General features: G+C 39.7%; 1 protein-coding gene across 1 annotated transcript; it reads left to right on the top strand.

The window, feature by feature from the left end:
- Nucleotides 1-6,045: 6,045 nt before the first annotated feature.
- LOC129114827 (uncharacterized) lies at nt 6,046-8,160 on the top strand. The gene is made up of 4 exons (XM_054626732.1): nt 6,046-6,087; nt 7,142-7,261; nt 7,456-7,805; nt 7,944-8,160. The coding sequence occupies exons 1-4, from the start codon at nt 6,046-6,048 to the stop codon at nt 8,158-8,160; spliced, it is 729 nt and encodes a 242-aa protein (XP_054482707.1).
- Nucleotides 8,161-13,496: the final 5,336 nt, after the last annotated feature.

The following is a 13,496-nucleotide window of genomic DNA, read 5'->3' as shown; positions in this document are numbered from 1 at the left end:
GAACTCTGTTATGATCAATTAAGATCAGATCTGTACATAATATTGCAAATAAGTTTAAGAACTGTAGTTTTAAGTTTTATTAAGTATTTTTAAGTTAAGTATTGTAGTTTTAAGTTTTAGTACGTTAGTTTTAAGTTAAGTATTGTAGTTCTAAGTTAAGTGTCGTAGTTTAAGTTAAGTATTATTGTGTTAAGTTTAGTATTTAGGTTTCAAGTTTAAGTATTTTAGGCTTAAGTTAAGATTTGGAGTTTAAGTTAAGTATCGTAGTTTAAGTTAAGTATCGTAGTATAAGTTTTAGTTTTGTAGTTTTAAGTTAAGTTTTAGTATCTTAAGTTTAAGTTAAGGATTGTAGTTTTAAGTTAAGTATTGTTGTTTTAAGTTTTAGTACATTAGTTTTAAGTTAAGATTTGTAGTTTAAGTTAAGTATCGTAGTTTAAGTTAAGTATCGTAGTATAAGTTTTAGTTAAGTATTGTAATTTAAGTTAAGTTTCGTAGTTTTAAGTTTTAGTATTGTAGATTTAAGTTAAGTATTCTTAAAAAGTTTTATCAGTTTTTTAATCAGTAAATGCAGCCTTTGTTAACCAACTCTGTTATCCAGCTTCAGCCTCAACAGGGACCAAAAGCACCTGCCAGGACAGGACAGCCCCTACAAACATCTGAAGTACTATCCTCCACCCTCCTCCTACAACCGCTACCATCCAACCTCCAGCCAGACATCCACCTGAGAAATCACAAACTCCTCTCCACCTTCAGCCTCTTTCACTCTGCCACAGATCCAACCTCTGCTTCCAGCCGACAATAGCCATCTGTTGCCTCGACCCAACTGCTGCCCCATGCTCCACCCACAGATCCTGGAAGGTAGCTAGGGACAGATCTCCACCTACAGCCTCTGAAGTGTCGTGCTCCAAACAAGCTGCATCAACAACTTCCATTGACCATTTTTCCACCTGCTCCACCAGCTGCAACTTCCGCCAGCCTCCACCTGTAGCCTTTGCCAGCAAACTGAGGTGCCGCCTCCACCTGCAGATTCTGGCACACCGCTGCCGCTAAAACCTCCACCTACAGCCTCTGCCATAACCTGCAGCTGCAGCTGGCAGACAGCTGCCATTCAAACCTCCACCCACAGCCTCTGCCATAACCTGCAGCTGCCGCCTCCACCTGCAGATTCTGGCAGACAGCTGCATTCAAACCTCCACCCACAGCCTCTGCCATAACCTGCAGCTGCCGCCTCCACCTGCAGATTCTGGCAGACAGCTGCCATTCAAACCTCCACCCACAGCCTCTGCCATAACCTGCAGCTGCCGCCTCCACCTGCAGATTGTGGCAGACAGCTGCCATTCAAACCTCCACCCACAGCCTCTGCCATAACCTGCAGCTGCCGCCTCCACCTGCAGATTGTGGCAGACAGCTGCCATTCAAACCTCCACCCACAGCCTCTGCCATAACCTGCAGCTGCCACCTCCACCTGCAGATTGTGGCAGACAGCTGCCATTCAAACCTCCACCCACAGCCTCTGCCATAACCTGCAGCTGCCGCCTCCACCTGCAGATTGTGGCAGACAGCTGCCATTCAAACCTCCACCCACAGCCTCTGCCATAACCTGCAGCTGCCGCCTCCACCTGCAGATTTATGGCAGACAGCTGCCATTCAGACCTCCACCCACAGCCTCTGCCGTAACCTGCAGCTGCCGCCTCCAACTGCAGATTCTAGCGGAAGGCTGTAGACTGAACCTCCACCTACAGTTATCAACTTGCAGCCCCGCCTCCACCTGAAGATCCTTGAAGACAGCTGCAGCCTGAACCTCCACCTAAAGACATCACCGAGCACCTCCGCCTCCACCTGAAGATTCGGCCAGACAACTGTACCTCCACTTACAGCCTACTCCATCATCCTGGACACCTCCAACCTGTTGACATGTGAAGACCTAAGAGTGGAACAGAAGGGACCAGAGACACACTGGTAAATAGAACATTTGAGATAACATGTAAAGAGTGTCTCAGTGTCTAGCCATGTATTTTAAGTTCATGTGGACTTCAGAAATGATCAAGCCTGTAGAAGTGATTAATTGAAAACAAGGATGTTATATATTTGAGTGATCATCTTAAAACAATATCTGACGTGGAAACTATTCATGAAAGGAAAGACCTGAAATGTTAGAAAGTCTGATTCCATTCTGAATGTAGATACTCCTAAAATTGACTCTTATTGTTATCTTTTTTTAATGGAGGTTTGGTTATTCATGGTGTTTTAATACAACACATTTTCTTTGTGGGTTTCTCCAGACGCTGTTGGACTTCACACATCCAGATCTACCAGGAGTTGATCTAGGGCCGTCAGGACAAATCCTTCTACAACACGAGCCGTGTTCCAGAGATGTTTATTCTTCCTCCACATTCACCACCAACTCCTGCTCTTCATCCAAAATGAGAACGCCCCTCCCCATCTCTGTTCCCCACCATCAGTTTCTCCCAAAGCAAGTTACTGGAGATCTGAAAGCAGAGACGCTCCAACCAAAGCTCCCTAAAAAATAATTTGCTCCTTATTGTGTACGTGTGAACCTTTGCACTGATGTTCATTAAATTAAATCATTGTCTTATCAGATCAGTCTTGTTTGTGTCACCAGGTATTCACATAAATACAGATACATTCATATCAGAGATCCAAGTAAATTTGTGTAACATCATATTTTTCCTCACACTTTTCACAATCTTCTTTTCAAGAGGAAAAAAACATCGCAAATATACATATAAATGTTTATTTTAAAACACTTTGTTTATTTCTTCCATAGATTTCTCCTAAATTCATTAGATAATGCCTTATTTTGCATATTAAGCATTTCCGATAACTTATAATACAAAACATAGTTGTATTATTGTAAGTAATCTATTGTGGAAGTTTCATGGTGAAATCTATTAGATATACTAGTTTTAACCTATTGCATTTCACAATCATATCTTTAAAGGCTGTTTTCTCAAAATGGCTTTTCTTCTCATACTTTGAGACAGTAATCTCCACTTCAGTAACTCTAACGTACAACAAAAAAGGTTTTTACAGAGGGGTTTGTTCATTTATTCTTAAAAACCTGGACGAACATTTTTTTTATGGCTGTTGACAGTATTTTCTGATTTATATAGTGATGCAAATTTAGATCCCAAATCAATATGTAAAAAAAGAGTTTGACTCTATTTTCTCAACAAAATGAAACAATAGTTTTGAACCTGGCTTCATCCAGATTTCAGAAATGTGTTCCAGAAACTTTTACAATTCGAAACATATTTAATGAGATTGTTCCTAATTTGCATATCTAAACAAAACATTTCAGGAAAATTGTAATAGAAAAATATATTGTCTTTATGTAAATATTCAACTGGAGAAGTTTCATGGTGATATCTGTCTTTTCTACCCTATTCACCTGTAGTGTTGTCCCTTAATGAAAAAGTAAATGACTCATTAAAAGGCATTTCATTCGTGCTTATTAAGGATGACTCATCAGAAAGTGGTTCCCAAAAACTTAAGCCATCAGTATAATTTGAAAGATGCAATACAATATTAACTATTTATAATTACCGAAACTATATGTGGGCAGGTTCATTATTTACCAAAGAATCCAGTTTGATATCAGACCTCATGTTTCAGGAGTTAACCTCCAAAATATAAAGTGGTGAATAAATGACCACATGGTGGTGCTATCACATCAAAAATCACTTGTTCCCTTCATGGTCTAACTTTTCAACAAATGTTGATAAAGTCTGATGTTTTTTAGATATCCTGGGAACAAACAAACAATCAGGACCAAATAGCCTATATCTACTTTATGTGCCTGTCTGTGAAATAAACATTTGCAGTATTTTTACTATCAGAATCAGCTTTATTGGCCATGTATGCCCACACAACCTGCACACTCAGGTTTCTCAACATAAATGCACAGAAATAGATAAAAAAAAAAAAAAAAAAAAAGAACAATAAGAACAACAAAGTTAAGCATAAACCTTTAACAGCTATGTATAAATTAAATATAAATATATATACAAATGTATTCATATGAACATAAAACACAACAACAAAAACAATGAAATGGAGAAAATAGTGCAATGATGCAGAGTGCAAAGACGCTTGAATAAATATGGAAAGATTGTCAAAGGATACTTTATATGCATGAGGTAGGCGGAATATGTATTTATATATCTGACACTGTAAGACTGATTAAGTTCTCATCATAGAGACTGCCAGTGGAAAGAAGCTGTTCTGGTGTCTGGTAGTTTTGGTGTACAGTGCTCTGTGGGGCCTACCAGAGGGGAGGAGTTGGAACTGGTTGTGTCCAGGGTGTGACGGGTCTGCAGAGATGTTTCCTGACTCTGGAGAAGTACAAATCCTGGTTCGAGGGCAGGCTGGGGTCAATGATTTTCTCTGCAGACCTGACAGTCCGTTGCAGTCTGTTCCTGTCCTGTTTGGTGGCCGATCCAAAGCAGACAGTGATGGAAGTGCAGGAGAAGCGGAGTAGAACTGCGTCAGCAGCTCCTGAGGCATGTTGAACTTCCTGAGCTGCTGCAGGGTACATCTTCTGCTGAGTCTTTTTCAGGATGGTGGCGATGATGGAGGCCCACTTTAGGTCCTGGGATATTGTGGATACCAGAAACCTGAACCCAAAATTGCCCTCCCTGACCAGTCCACTTTCATCTCCACAGTTTTGAGCTTGTTCACCTCCAGGTTGTTCTGAGCACACCAGAGGGCCAGATGTTCAACCTCCCGTCTGTACGCAGACTCATCACCGTCCCTGATGAGGCCCATGACCGTTGATGAGACTCCTGAAGTACAGTCGTTAGTGTAGAGGGAGAAGAGCAGTGGGCAGCTGTGATGTCCTTCAGGTGGGTCAACACCAGTCTATCGACTGATTTCATGACTTGTTATTTTCTTGTATTCCACCAATGAACAGTTCAACAACTAACCTGAGGTTGAAAATCTTTCCGGCGTGTTTTGCACCGTCGGGTAGTGGATGACTGCTGCTACACCTTCCTTAATAACTGACATGTCACTGCAGTTTTTCTCAATTGTTTACAGACATTTTCTGAAAGCAGACCTCGTACTCTCAGAACTCTACACACAAATCCAAAAACGCACACACAACACAAAACAAAACAAAACACAAATCTCCTGCTAAATTAAACTATTTATTCAAAGCAATGTTGTTTCACACACACACATAAACATACACCATCATGTGAATAGACATTTCTAAGAACTTATTGAAGAGAGATCAGACTTAACAGAGGCCATTATTGTAAAATAGGAAATCATAAATACAAGGGAACACTTGGACTGAATGTCCACTTTGCTCCATGAAGAGATAGATCTGTATAAAGCACATGTAGTCATGGTCACATTAACCTGTTGAGGAAACCAGAGAAAAAGTTAACCTCCTCGTCCTGCCCTCTGTGCATCTTTATATACCTGCTGCCTCCACGTTCCCATCAACAATAACAACAGAAGTATTTTGCATTGATTTTTTAAATATAATTTGTATATGATGAAGAAATAGCGATGACGATCTCTCTCCTTCATGAGTTTATAGAGATTCATTGGACTTATACAAGCTACTGACTAAAAGACTTCTCTTTGTTATGATGTTATTTAACTACATGTGTACCATGTTATTTAAGAGTGATGATTAAATAGGAATTAAAAAAAATGTCAGCAGTCTAAACCAACATCACGTCATTCATATGGAGGAGAGTTCTGGCTGATTCTATTACAAAAATGACATATTATTATCATTGTAATAATTACTATATGATCATTCAGACGCATACAAATAAAAAAGACATTCACGTTTATATTCTATATAATTATTCCAGGGACATGCAGCAGAGCATCATTAATAAATCAATATATAATGATATAAAGACTAAAACAACATTTTTTAGCAGCAATAAGACTGAGCACGCAGTCAGATGTGGAGATAGATATTTAGATATGGACTTGATCTCAGGCTGGTGGGATAAAACATTAGATTACTGAGGTGAGATGTGATGGAGACACAGACACAAAATGGACGCGGAGGATTCCATGGTTGCTATGGTTTCTCTTCAGGTACATCGTTTATATGCGATCGTCATTTAAACACAAACAACAACTCAAGCGGTCAACAAAAGTTTTTTCTCTTGAACTCGAAATATTTTTGCAAATTACCTCTTCTACTGCAGACTTCTTCCTTCCTGACAAGAACTAAAGACTCACAGAGACTGACGAGAGCGACTAAACTAACTTCCATCATGGAAAATGTGAGATTTGAACACTTTGAAAATCGACATTGTTTTCTATGTGTTTTACCGTCGAGACTTTCAGATATGTCAAAGTGAACTGATCATCGTCTCTGTCATGATCACTCCTCCACCCCGGGGGGTCACACACAGGAAACATACGATAATACACTGTGTTATGAATAATGGAGGAGACGGTCGTTGTTACTGTAATGATTTACACTGTTAGAAGGCTGCTGGACTAAAGTACTGAACTGTACAGGATACATCTGTTTAGTAAAAAAAGACCAAAACTCACTCATTAATCAATCTAAATCACTGCTTTACTGTACATCAATGTTTTCATTATAGTCTTATATATATAATATATTATATCACAAAACAATTATCGTTTATCGTAAACAGGTGTGATCATATTATTACATCTATATAATGTGCAGCACTAAAGCACAATATCAACTGTGTTGTTTCCTGACCTAGATGTCCTTTCTTTAGAAGGTTTTAATACCAAAACTCTTTCAGTTTTGTGGTTAGATGTTGCATATTCCTAAAATAATGATTTTAATCAGGCTACTAGAGCAAATCTGTGGTCGGCTAATATTTAAGCACAGAAAACCTGTCCACACTCCTTTACTTTCCAATAATGTTTTATAAGAGGCTAGTATTTTATTCATATAAATCTATAATGAATTATATAGCAAATGTATGGTAATAAGGCCATATATATTATATAGGGCTGATAGACCCACTATGCTTGTGAGAATACATGACTTGTTTTAGGGAGCATTTCAGTCCTTTTCTTTTTGAGAAAATGGAGAAATGCCAGATGTTGGTTTTACTGTACTTGTTAAGCCTCATTCTAACATGAGTGTGTGTTGTTGCAGTGTGAAGTTCCCGTTCTCCTGACTGACAGCCAGACAGGAAGGAGAATCTCTGCTCGCCAGGCAGAGAGCGTGAGGAGGCCCTCAGCCTGCAGACAGTGTGCATGCTGCAGGGACGACCAGGTGAGACATTCCCACATTGTAAAATAAATTTCACCTTAGAATCCTGTAACGAGGACAGAATTTGTGAAGGGTGTTTTATTTTGACAAAGTTGTCCTCTGCAGTGTATCTGATGTAGATTTTCCTCTTGTGAGACTGTAAAAGTATGTTGTTTCGTAAGAAGCTTACTGACATCCTCTCATGTGTTGATGACCAGGGGCCGACTCTAAAGAGAAAGCGCCGGCTCTCTGCTGCTACTGGAGACCTTCCCCAGAAGAGGAAGCGCACCTCCGTGGCCCGTCCCCTGCCTGAACATCCAGAGGTTTTGGACAGTGTCCCCACTCCGCAGCCCTCCACTCCTGCTCGTGACGTTCCAGGGTCTTTGGATTTGGTCCTGAAGCCTCGAGCCACCATCCCACCTGATGACCTTCCAGTAGTCCCCAGTGTGGCCCCCAGCCTCCAGCCCTCCACTGCTCCACTGCACCACGACGGCCCTCTGAAGATACTCAACCTTTCAGTAGACGGGTACCAGCAGCTCTACCACGAGGTTGTTGATGATATGCTGAGGTACGTTGTGTCAAAAATCTGTGATAATTATCTAATTTTACATTCACTTCAAAATGTATTGGTTCATTTGTCCACGTACCAACATTTAAATCACATATGACATTATGATTTAATTTCCAATTCTTCCTCTGCTTACAGGTTCAAGAACGGCCGTCTGCGTCCATACAGTCTAGACCTGGGACGCATCCTCAAGCAGAAGCTGTGGGAGAGACTGGACCGTCCTCTGTTTACCCAAACAGTCAACGGAGACGGACTGGTGAACGTGGAGGTCTCCTACCGGGTTGGAGTCTATCCTCCTCTTTACGAGGTGGACACTTCAGGGGAACCAAGACCGGGGACCCCACCAAAGAGCTAAGAACTCTGTTATGATCAATTAAGATCAGATCTGTACATAATATTGCAAATAAGTTTAAGAACTGTAGTTTTAAGTTTTATTAAGTATTTTTAAGTTAAGTATTGTAGTTTTAAGTTTTAGTACGTTAGTTTTAAGTTAAGTATTGTAGTTCTAAGTTAAGTGTCGTAGTTTAAGTTAAGTATTATTGTGTTAAGTTTAGTATTTAGGTTTCAAGTTTAAGTATTTTAGGCTTAAGTTAAGATTTGGAGTTTAAGTTAAGTATCGTAGTTTAAGTTAAGTATCGTAGTATAAGTTTTAGTTTTGTAGTTTTAAGTTAAGTTTTAGTATCTTAAGTTTAAGTTAAGGATTGTAGTTTTAAGTTAAGTATTGTTGTTTTAAGTTTTAGTACATTAGTTTTAAGTTAAGATTTGTAGTTTAAGTTAAGTATCGTAGTTTAAGTTAAGTATCGTAGTATAAGTTTTAGTTAAGTATTGTAATTTAAGTTAAGTTTCGTAGTTTTAAGTTTTAGTATTGTAGATTTAAGTTAAGTATTCTTAAAAAGTTTTATCAGTTTTTTAATCAGTAAATGCAGCCTTTGTTAACCAACTCTGTTATCCAGCTTCAGCCTCAACAGGGACCAAAAGCACCTGCCAGGACAGGACAGCCCCTACAAACATCTGAAGTACTATCCTCCACCCTCCTCCTACAACCGCTACCATCCAACCTCCAGCCAGACATCCACCTGAGAAATCACAAACTCCTCTCCACCTTCAGCCTCTTTCACTCTGCCACAGATCCAACCTCTGCTTCCAGCCGACAATAGCCATCTGTTGCCTCGACCCAACTGCTGCCCCATGCTCCACCCACAGATCCTGGAAGGTAGCTAGGGACAGATCTCCACCTACAGCCTCTGAAGTGTCGTGCTCCAAACAAGCTGCATCAACAACTTCCATTGACCATTTTTCCACCTGCTCCACCAGCTGCAACTTCCGCCAGCCTCCACCTGTAGCCTTTGCCAGCAAACTGAGGTGCCGCCTCCACCTGCAGATTCTGGCACACCGCTGCCGCTAAAACCTCCACCTACAGCCTCTGCCATAACATGCAGCTGCCGCCTCCACCTGCAGATTCTGGCAGACAGCTGCCATTCAAACCTCCACCCACAGCCTCTGCCATAACCTGCAGCTGCCGCCTCCACCTGCAGATTTATGGCAGACAGCTGCCATTCAGACCTCCACCCACAGCCTCTGCCGTAACCTGCAGCTGCCGCCTCCAACTGCAGATTCTAGCGGAAGGCTGTAGACTGAACCTCCACCTACAGTTATCAACTTGCAGCCCCGCCTCCACCTGAAGATCCTTGAAGACAGCTGCAGCCTGAACCTCCACCTAAAGACATCACCGAGCACCTCCGCCTCCACCTGAAGATTCGGCCAGACAACTGTACCTCCACTTACAGCCTACTCCATCATCCTGGACACCTCCAACCTGTTGACATGTGAAGACCTAAGAGTGGAACAGAAGGGACCAGAGACACACTGGTAAATAGAACATTTGAGATAACATGTAAAGAGTGTCTCAGTGTCTAGCCATGTATTTTAAGTTCATGTGGACTTCAGAAATGATCAAGCCTGTAGAAGTGATTAATTGAAAACAAGGATGTTATATATTTGAGTGATCATCTTAAAACAATATCTGACGTGGAAACTATTCATGAAAGGAAAGACCTGAAATGTTAGAAAGTCTGATTCCATTCTGAATGTAGATACTCCTAAAATTGACTCTTATTGTTATCTTTTTTTAATGGAGGTTTGGTTATTCATGGTGTTTTAATACAACACATTTTCTTTGTGGGTTTCTCCAGACGCTGTTGGACTTCACACATCCAGATCTACCAGGAGTTGATCTAGGGCCGTCAGGACAAATCCTTCTACAACACGAGCCGTGTTCCAGAGATGTTTATTCTTCCTCCACATTCACCACCAACTCCTGCTCTTCATCCAAAATGAGAACGCCCCTCCCCATCTCTGTTCCCCACCATCAGTTTCTCCCAAAGCAAGTTACTGGAGATCTGAAAGCAGAGACGCTCCAACCAAAGCTCCCTAAAAATAATTTGCTCCTTATTGTGTACGTGTGAACCTTTGCACTGATGTTCATTAAATTAAATCATTGTCTTATCAGATCAGTCTTGTTTGTGTCACCAGGTATTCACATAAATACAGATACATTCATATCAGAGATCCAAGTAAATTTGTGTAACATCATATTTTTCCTCACACTTTTCACAATCTTCTTTTCAAGAGGAAAAAAACATCGCAAATATACATATAAATGTTTATTTTAAAACACTTTGTTTATTTCTTCCATAGATTTCTCCTAAATTCATTAGATAATGCCTTATTTTGCATATTAAGCATTTCCGATAACTTATAATACAAAACATAGTTGTATTATTGTAAGTAATCTATTGTGGAAGTTTCATGGTGAAATCTATTAGATATACTAGTTTTAACCTATTGCATTTCACAATCATATCTTTAAAGGCTGTTTTCTCAAAATGGCTTTTCTTCTCATACTTTGAGACAGTAATCTCCACTTCAGTAACTCTAACGTACAACAAAAAAGGTTTTTACAGAGGGGTTTGTTCATTTATTCTTAAAAACCTGGACGAACATTTTTTTTATGGCTGTTGACAGTATTTTCTGATTTATATAGTGATGCAAATTTAGATCCCAAATCAATATGTAAAAAAAGAGTTTGACTCTATTTTCTCAACAAAATGAAACAATAGTTTTGAACCTGGCTTCATCCAGATTTCAGAAATGTGTTCCAGAAACTTTTACAATTCCAAACATATTTAATGAGATTGTTCCTAATTTGCATATCTAAACAAAACATTTCAGGAAAATTGTAATAGAAAAATATATTGTCTTTATGTAAATATTCAACTGGAGAAGTTTCATGGTGATATCTGTCTTTTCTACCCTATTCACCTGTAGTGTTGTCCCTTAATGAAAAAGTAAATGACTCATTAAAAGGCATTTCATTCGTGCTTATTAAGGATGACTCATCAGAAAGTGGTTCCCAAAAACTTAAGCCATCAGTATAATTTGAAAGATGCAATACAATATTAACTATTTATAATTACCGAAACTATATGTGGGCAGGTTCATTATTTACCAAAGAATCCAGTTTGATATCAGACCTCATGTTTCAGGAGTTAACCTCCAAAATATAAAGTGGTGAATAAATGACCACATGGTGGTGCTATCACATCAAAAATCACTTGTTCCCTTCATGGTCTAACTTTTCAACAAATGTTGATAAAGTCTGATGTTTTTTAGATATCCTGGGAACAAACAAACAATCAGGACCAAATAGCCTATATCTACTTTATGTGCCTGTCTGTGAAATAAACATTTGCAGTATTTTTACTATCAGAATCAGCTTTATTGGCCATGTATGCCCACACAACCTGCACACTCAGGTTTCTCAACATAAATGCACAGAAATAGATAATAAAAAAATAAAAAAAACAAGAACAATAAGAACAACAAAGTTAAGCATAAACCTTTAACAGCTATGTATAAATTAAATATAAATATATATACAAATGTATTCATATGAACATAAAACACAACAACAAAAACAATGAAATGGAGAAAATAGTGCAATGATGCAGAGTGCAAAGACGCTTGAATAAATATGGAAAGATTGTCAAAGGATACTTTATATGCATGAGGTAGGCGGAATATGTATTTATATATCTGACACTGTAAGACTGATTAAGTTCTCATCATAGAGACTGCCAGTGGAAAGAAGCTGTTCTGGTGTCTGGTAGTTTTGGTGTACAGTGCTCTGTGGGGCCTACCAGAGGGGAGGAGTTGGAACTGGTTGTGTCCAGGGTGTGACGGGTCTGCAGAGATGTTTCCTGACTCTGGAGAAGTACAAATCCTGGTTCGAGGGCAGGCTGGGGTCAATGATTTTCTCTGCAGACCTGACAGTCCGTTGCAGTCTGTTCCTGTCCTGTTTGGTGGCCGATCCAAAGCAGACAGTGATGGAAGTGCAGGAGAAGCGGAGTAGAACTGCGTCAGCAGCTCCTGAGGCATGTTGAACTTCCTGAGCTGCTGCAGGGTACATCTTCTGCTGAGTCTTTTTCAGGATGGTGGCGATGATGGAGGCCCACTTTAGGTCCTGGGATATTGTGGATACCAGAAACCTGAACCCAAAATTGCCCTCCCTGACCAGTCCACTTTCATCTCCACAGTTTTGAGCTTGTTCACCTCCAGGTTGTTCTGAGCACACCAGAGGGCCAGATGTTCAACCTCCCGTCTGTACGCAGACTCATCACCGTCCCTGATGAGGCCCATGACCGTTGATGAGACTCCTGAAGTACAGTCGTTAGTGTAGAGGGAGAAGAGCAGTGGGCAGCTGTGATGTCCTTCAGGTGGGTCAACACCAGTCTATCGACTGATTTCATGACTTGTTATTTTCTTGTATTCCACCAATGAACAGTTCAACAACTAACCTGAGGTTGAAAATCTTTCCGGCGTGTTTTGCACCGTCGGGTAGTGGATGACTGCTGCTACACCTTCCTTAATAACTGACATGTCACTGCAGTTTTTCTCAATTGTTTACAGACATTTTCTGAAAGCAGACCTCGTACTCTCAGAACTCTACACACAAATCCAAAAACGCACACACAACACAAAACAAAACAAAACACAAATCTCCTGCTAAATTAAACTATTTATTCAAAGCAATGTTGTTTCACACACACACATAAACATACACCATCATGTGAATAGACATTTCTAAGAACTTATTGAAGAGAGATCAGACTTAACAGAGGCCATTATTGTAAAATAGGAAATCATAAATACAAGGGAACACTTGGACTGAATGTCCACTTTGCTCCATGAAGAGATAGATCTGTATAAAGCACATGTAGTCATGGTCACATTAACCTGTTGAGGAAACCAGAGAAAAAGTTAACCTCCTCGTCCTGCCCTCTGTGCATCTTTATATACCTGCTGCCTCCACGTTCCCATCAACAATAACAACAGAAGTATTTTGCATTGATTTTTTAAATATAATTTGTATATGATGAAGAAATAGCGATGACGATCTCTCTCCTTCATGAGTTTATAGAGATTCATTGGACTTATACAAGCTACTGACTAAAAGACTTCTCTTTGTTATGATGTTATTTAACTACATGTGTACCATGTTATTTAAGAGTGATGATTAAATAGGAATTAAAAAAAATGTCAGCAGTCTAAACCAACATCACGTCATTCATATGGAGGAGAGTTCTGGCTGATTCTATTACAAAAATGACATATTATTATCATTGTAATAAT

The sequence above is a fragment of the Anoplopoma fimbria genome, unplaced genomic scaffold, assembly GCF_027596085.1.
Source record: "Anoplopoma fimbria isolate UVic2021 breed Golden Eagle Sablefish unplaced genomic scaffold, Afim_UVic_2022 Un_contig_10410_pilon_pilon, whole genome shotgun sequence".
Taxonomy (NCBI): domain Eukaryota; kingdom Metazoa; phylum Chordata; class Actinopteri; order Perciformes; family Anoplopomatidae; genus Anoplopoma; species Anoplopoma fimbria.
The sequence above is the reverse complement of the archived record's forward strand: the minus strand, read 5'-3'. Positions and strand labels throughout refer to the sequence as shown.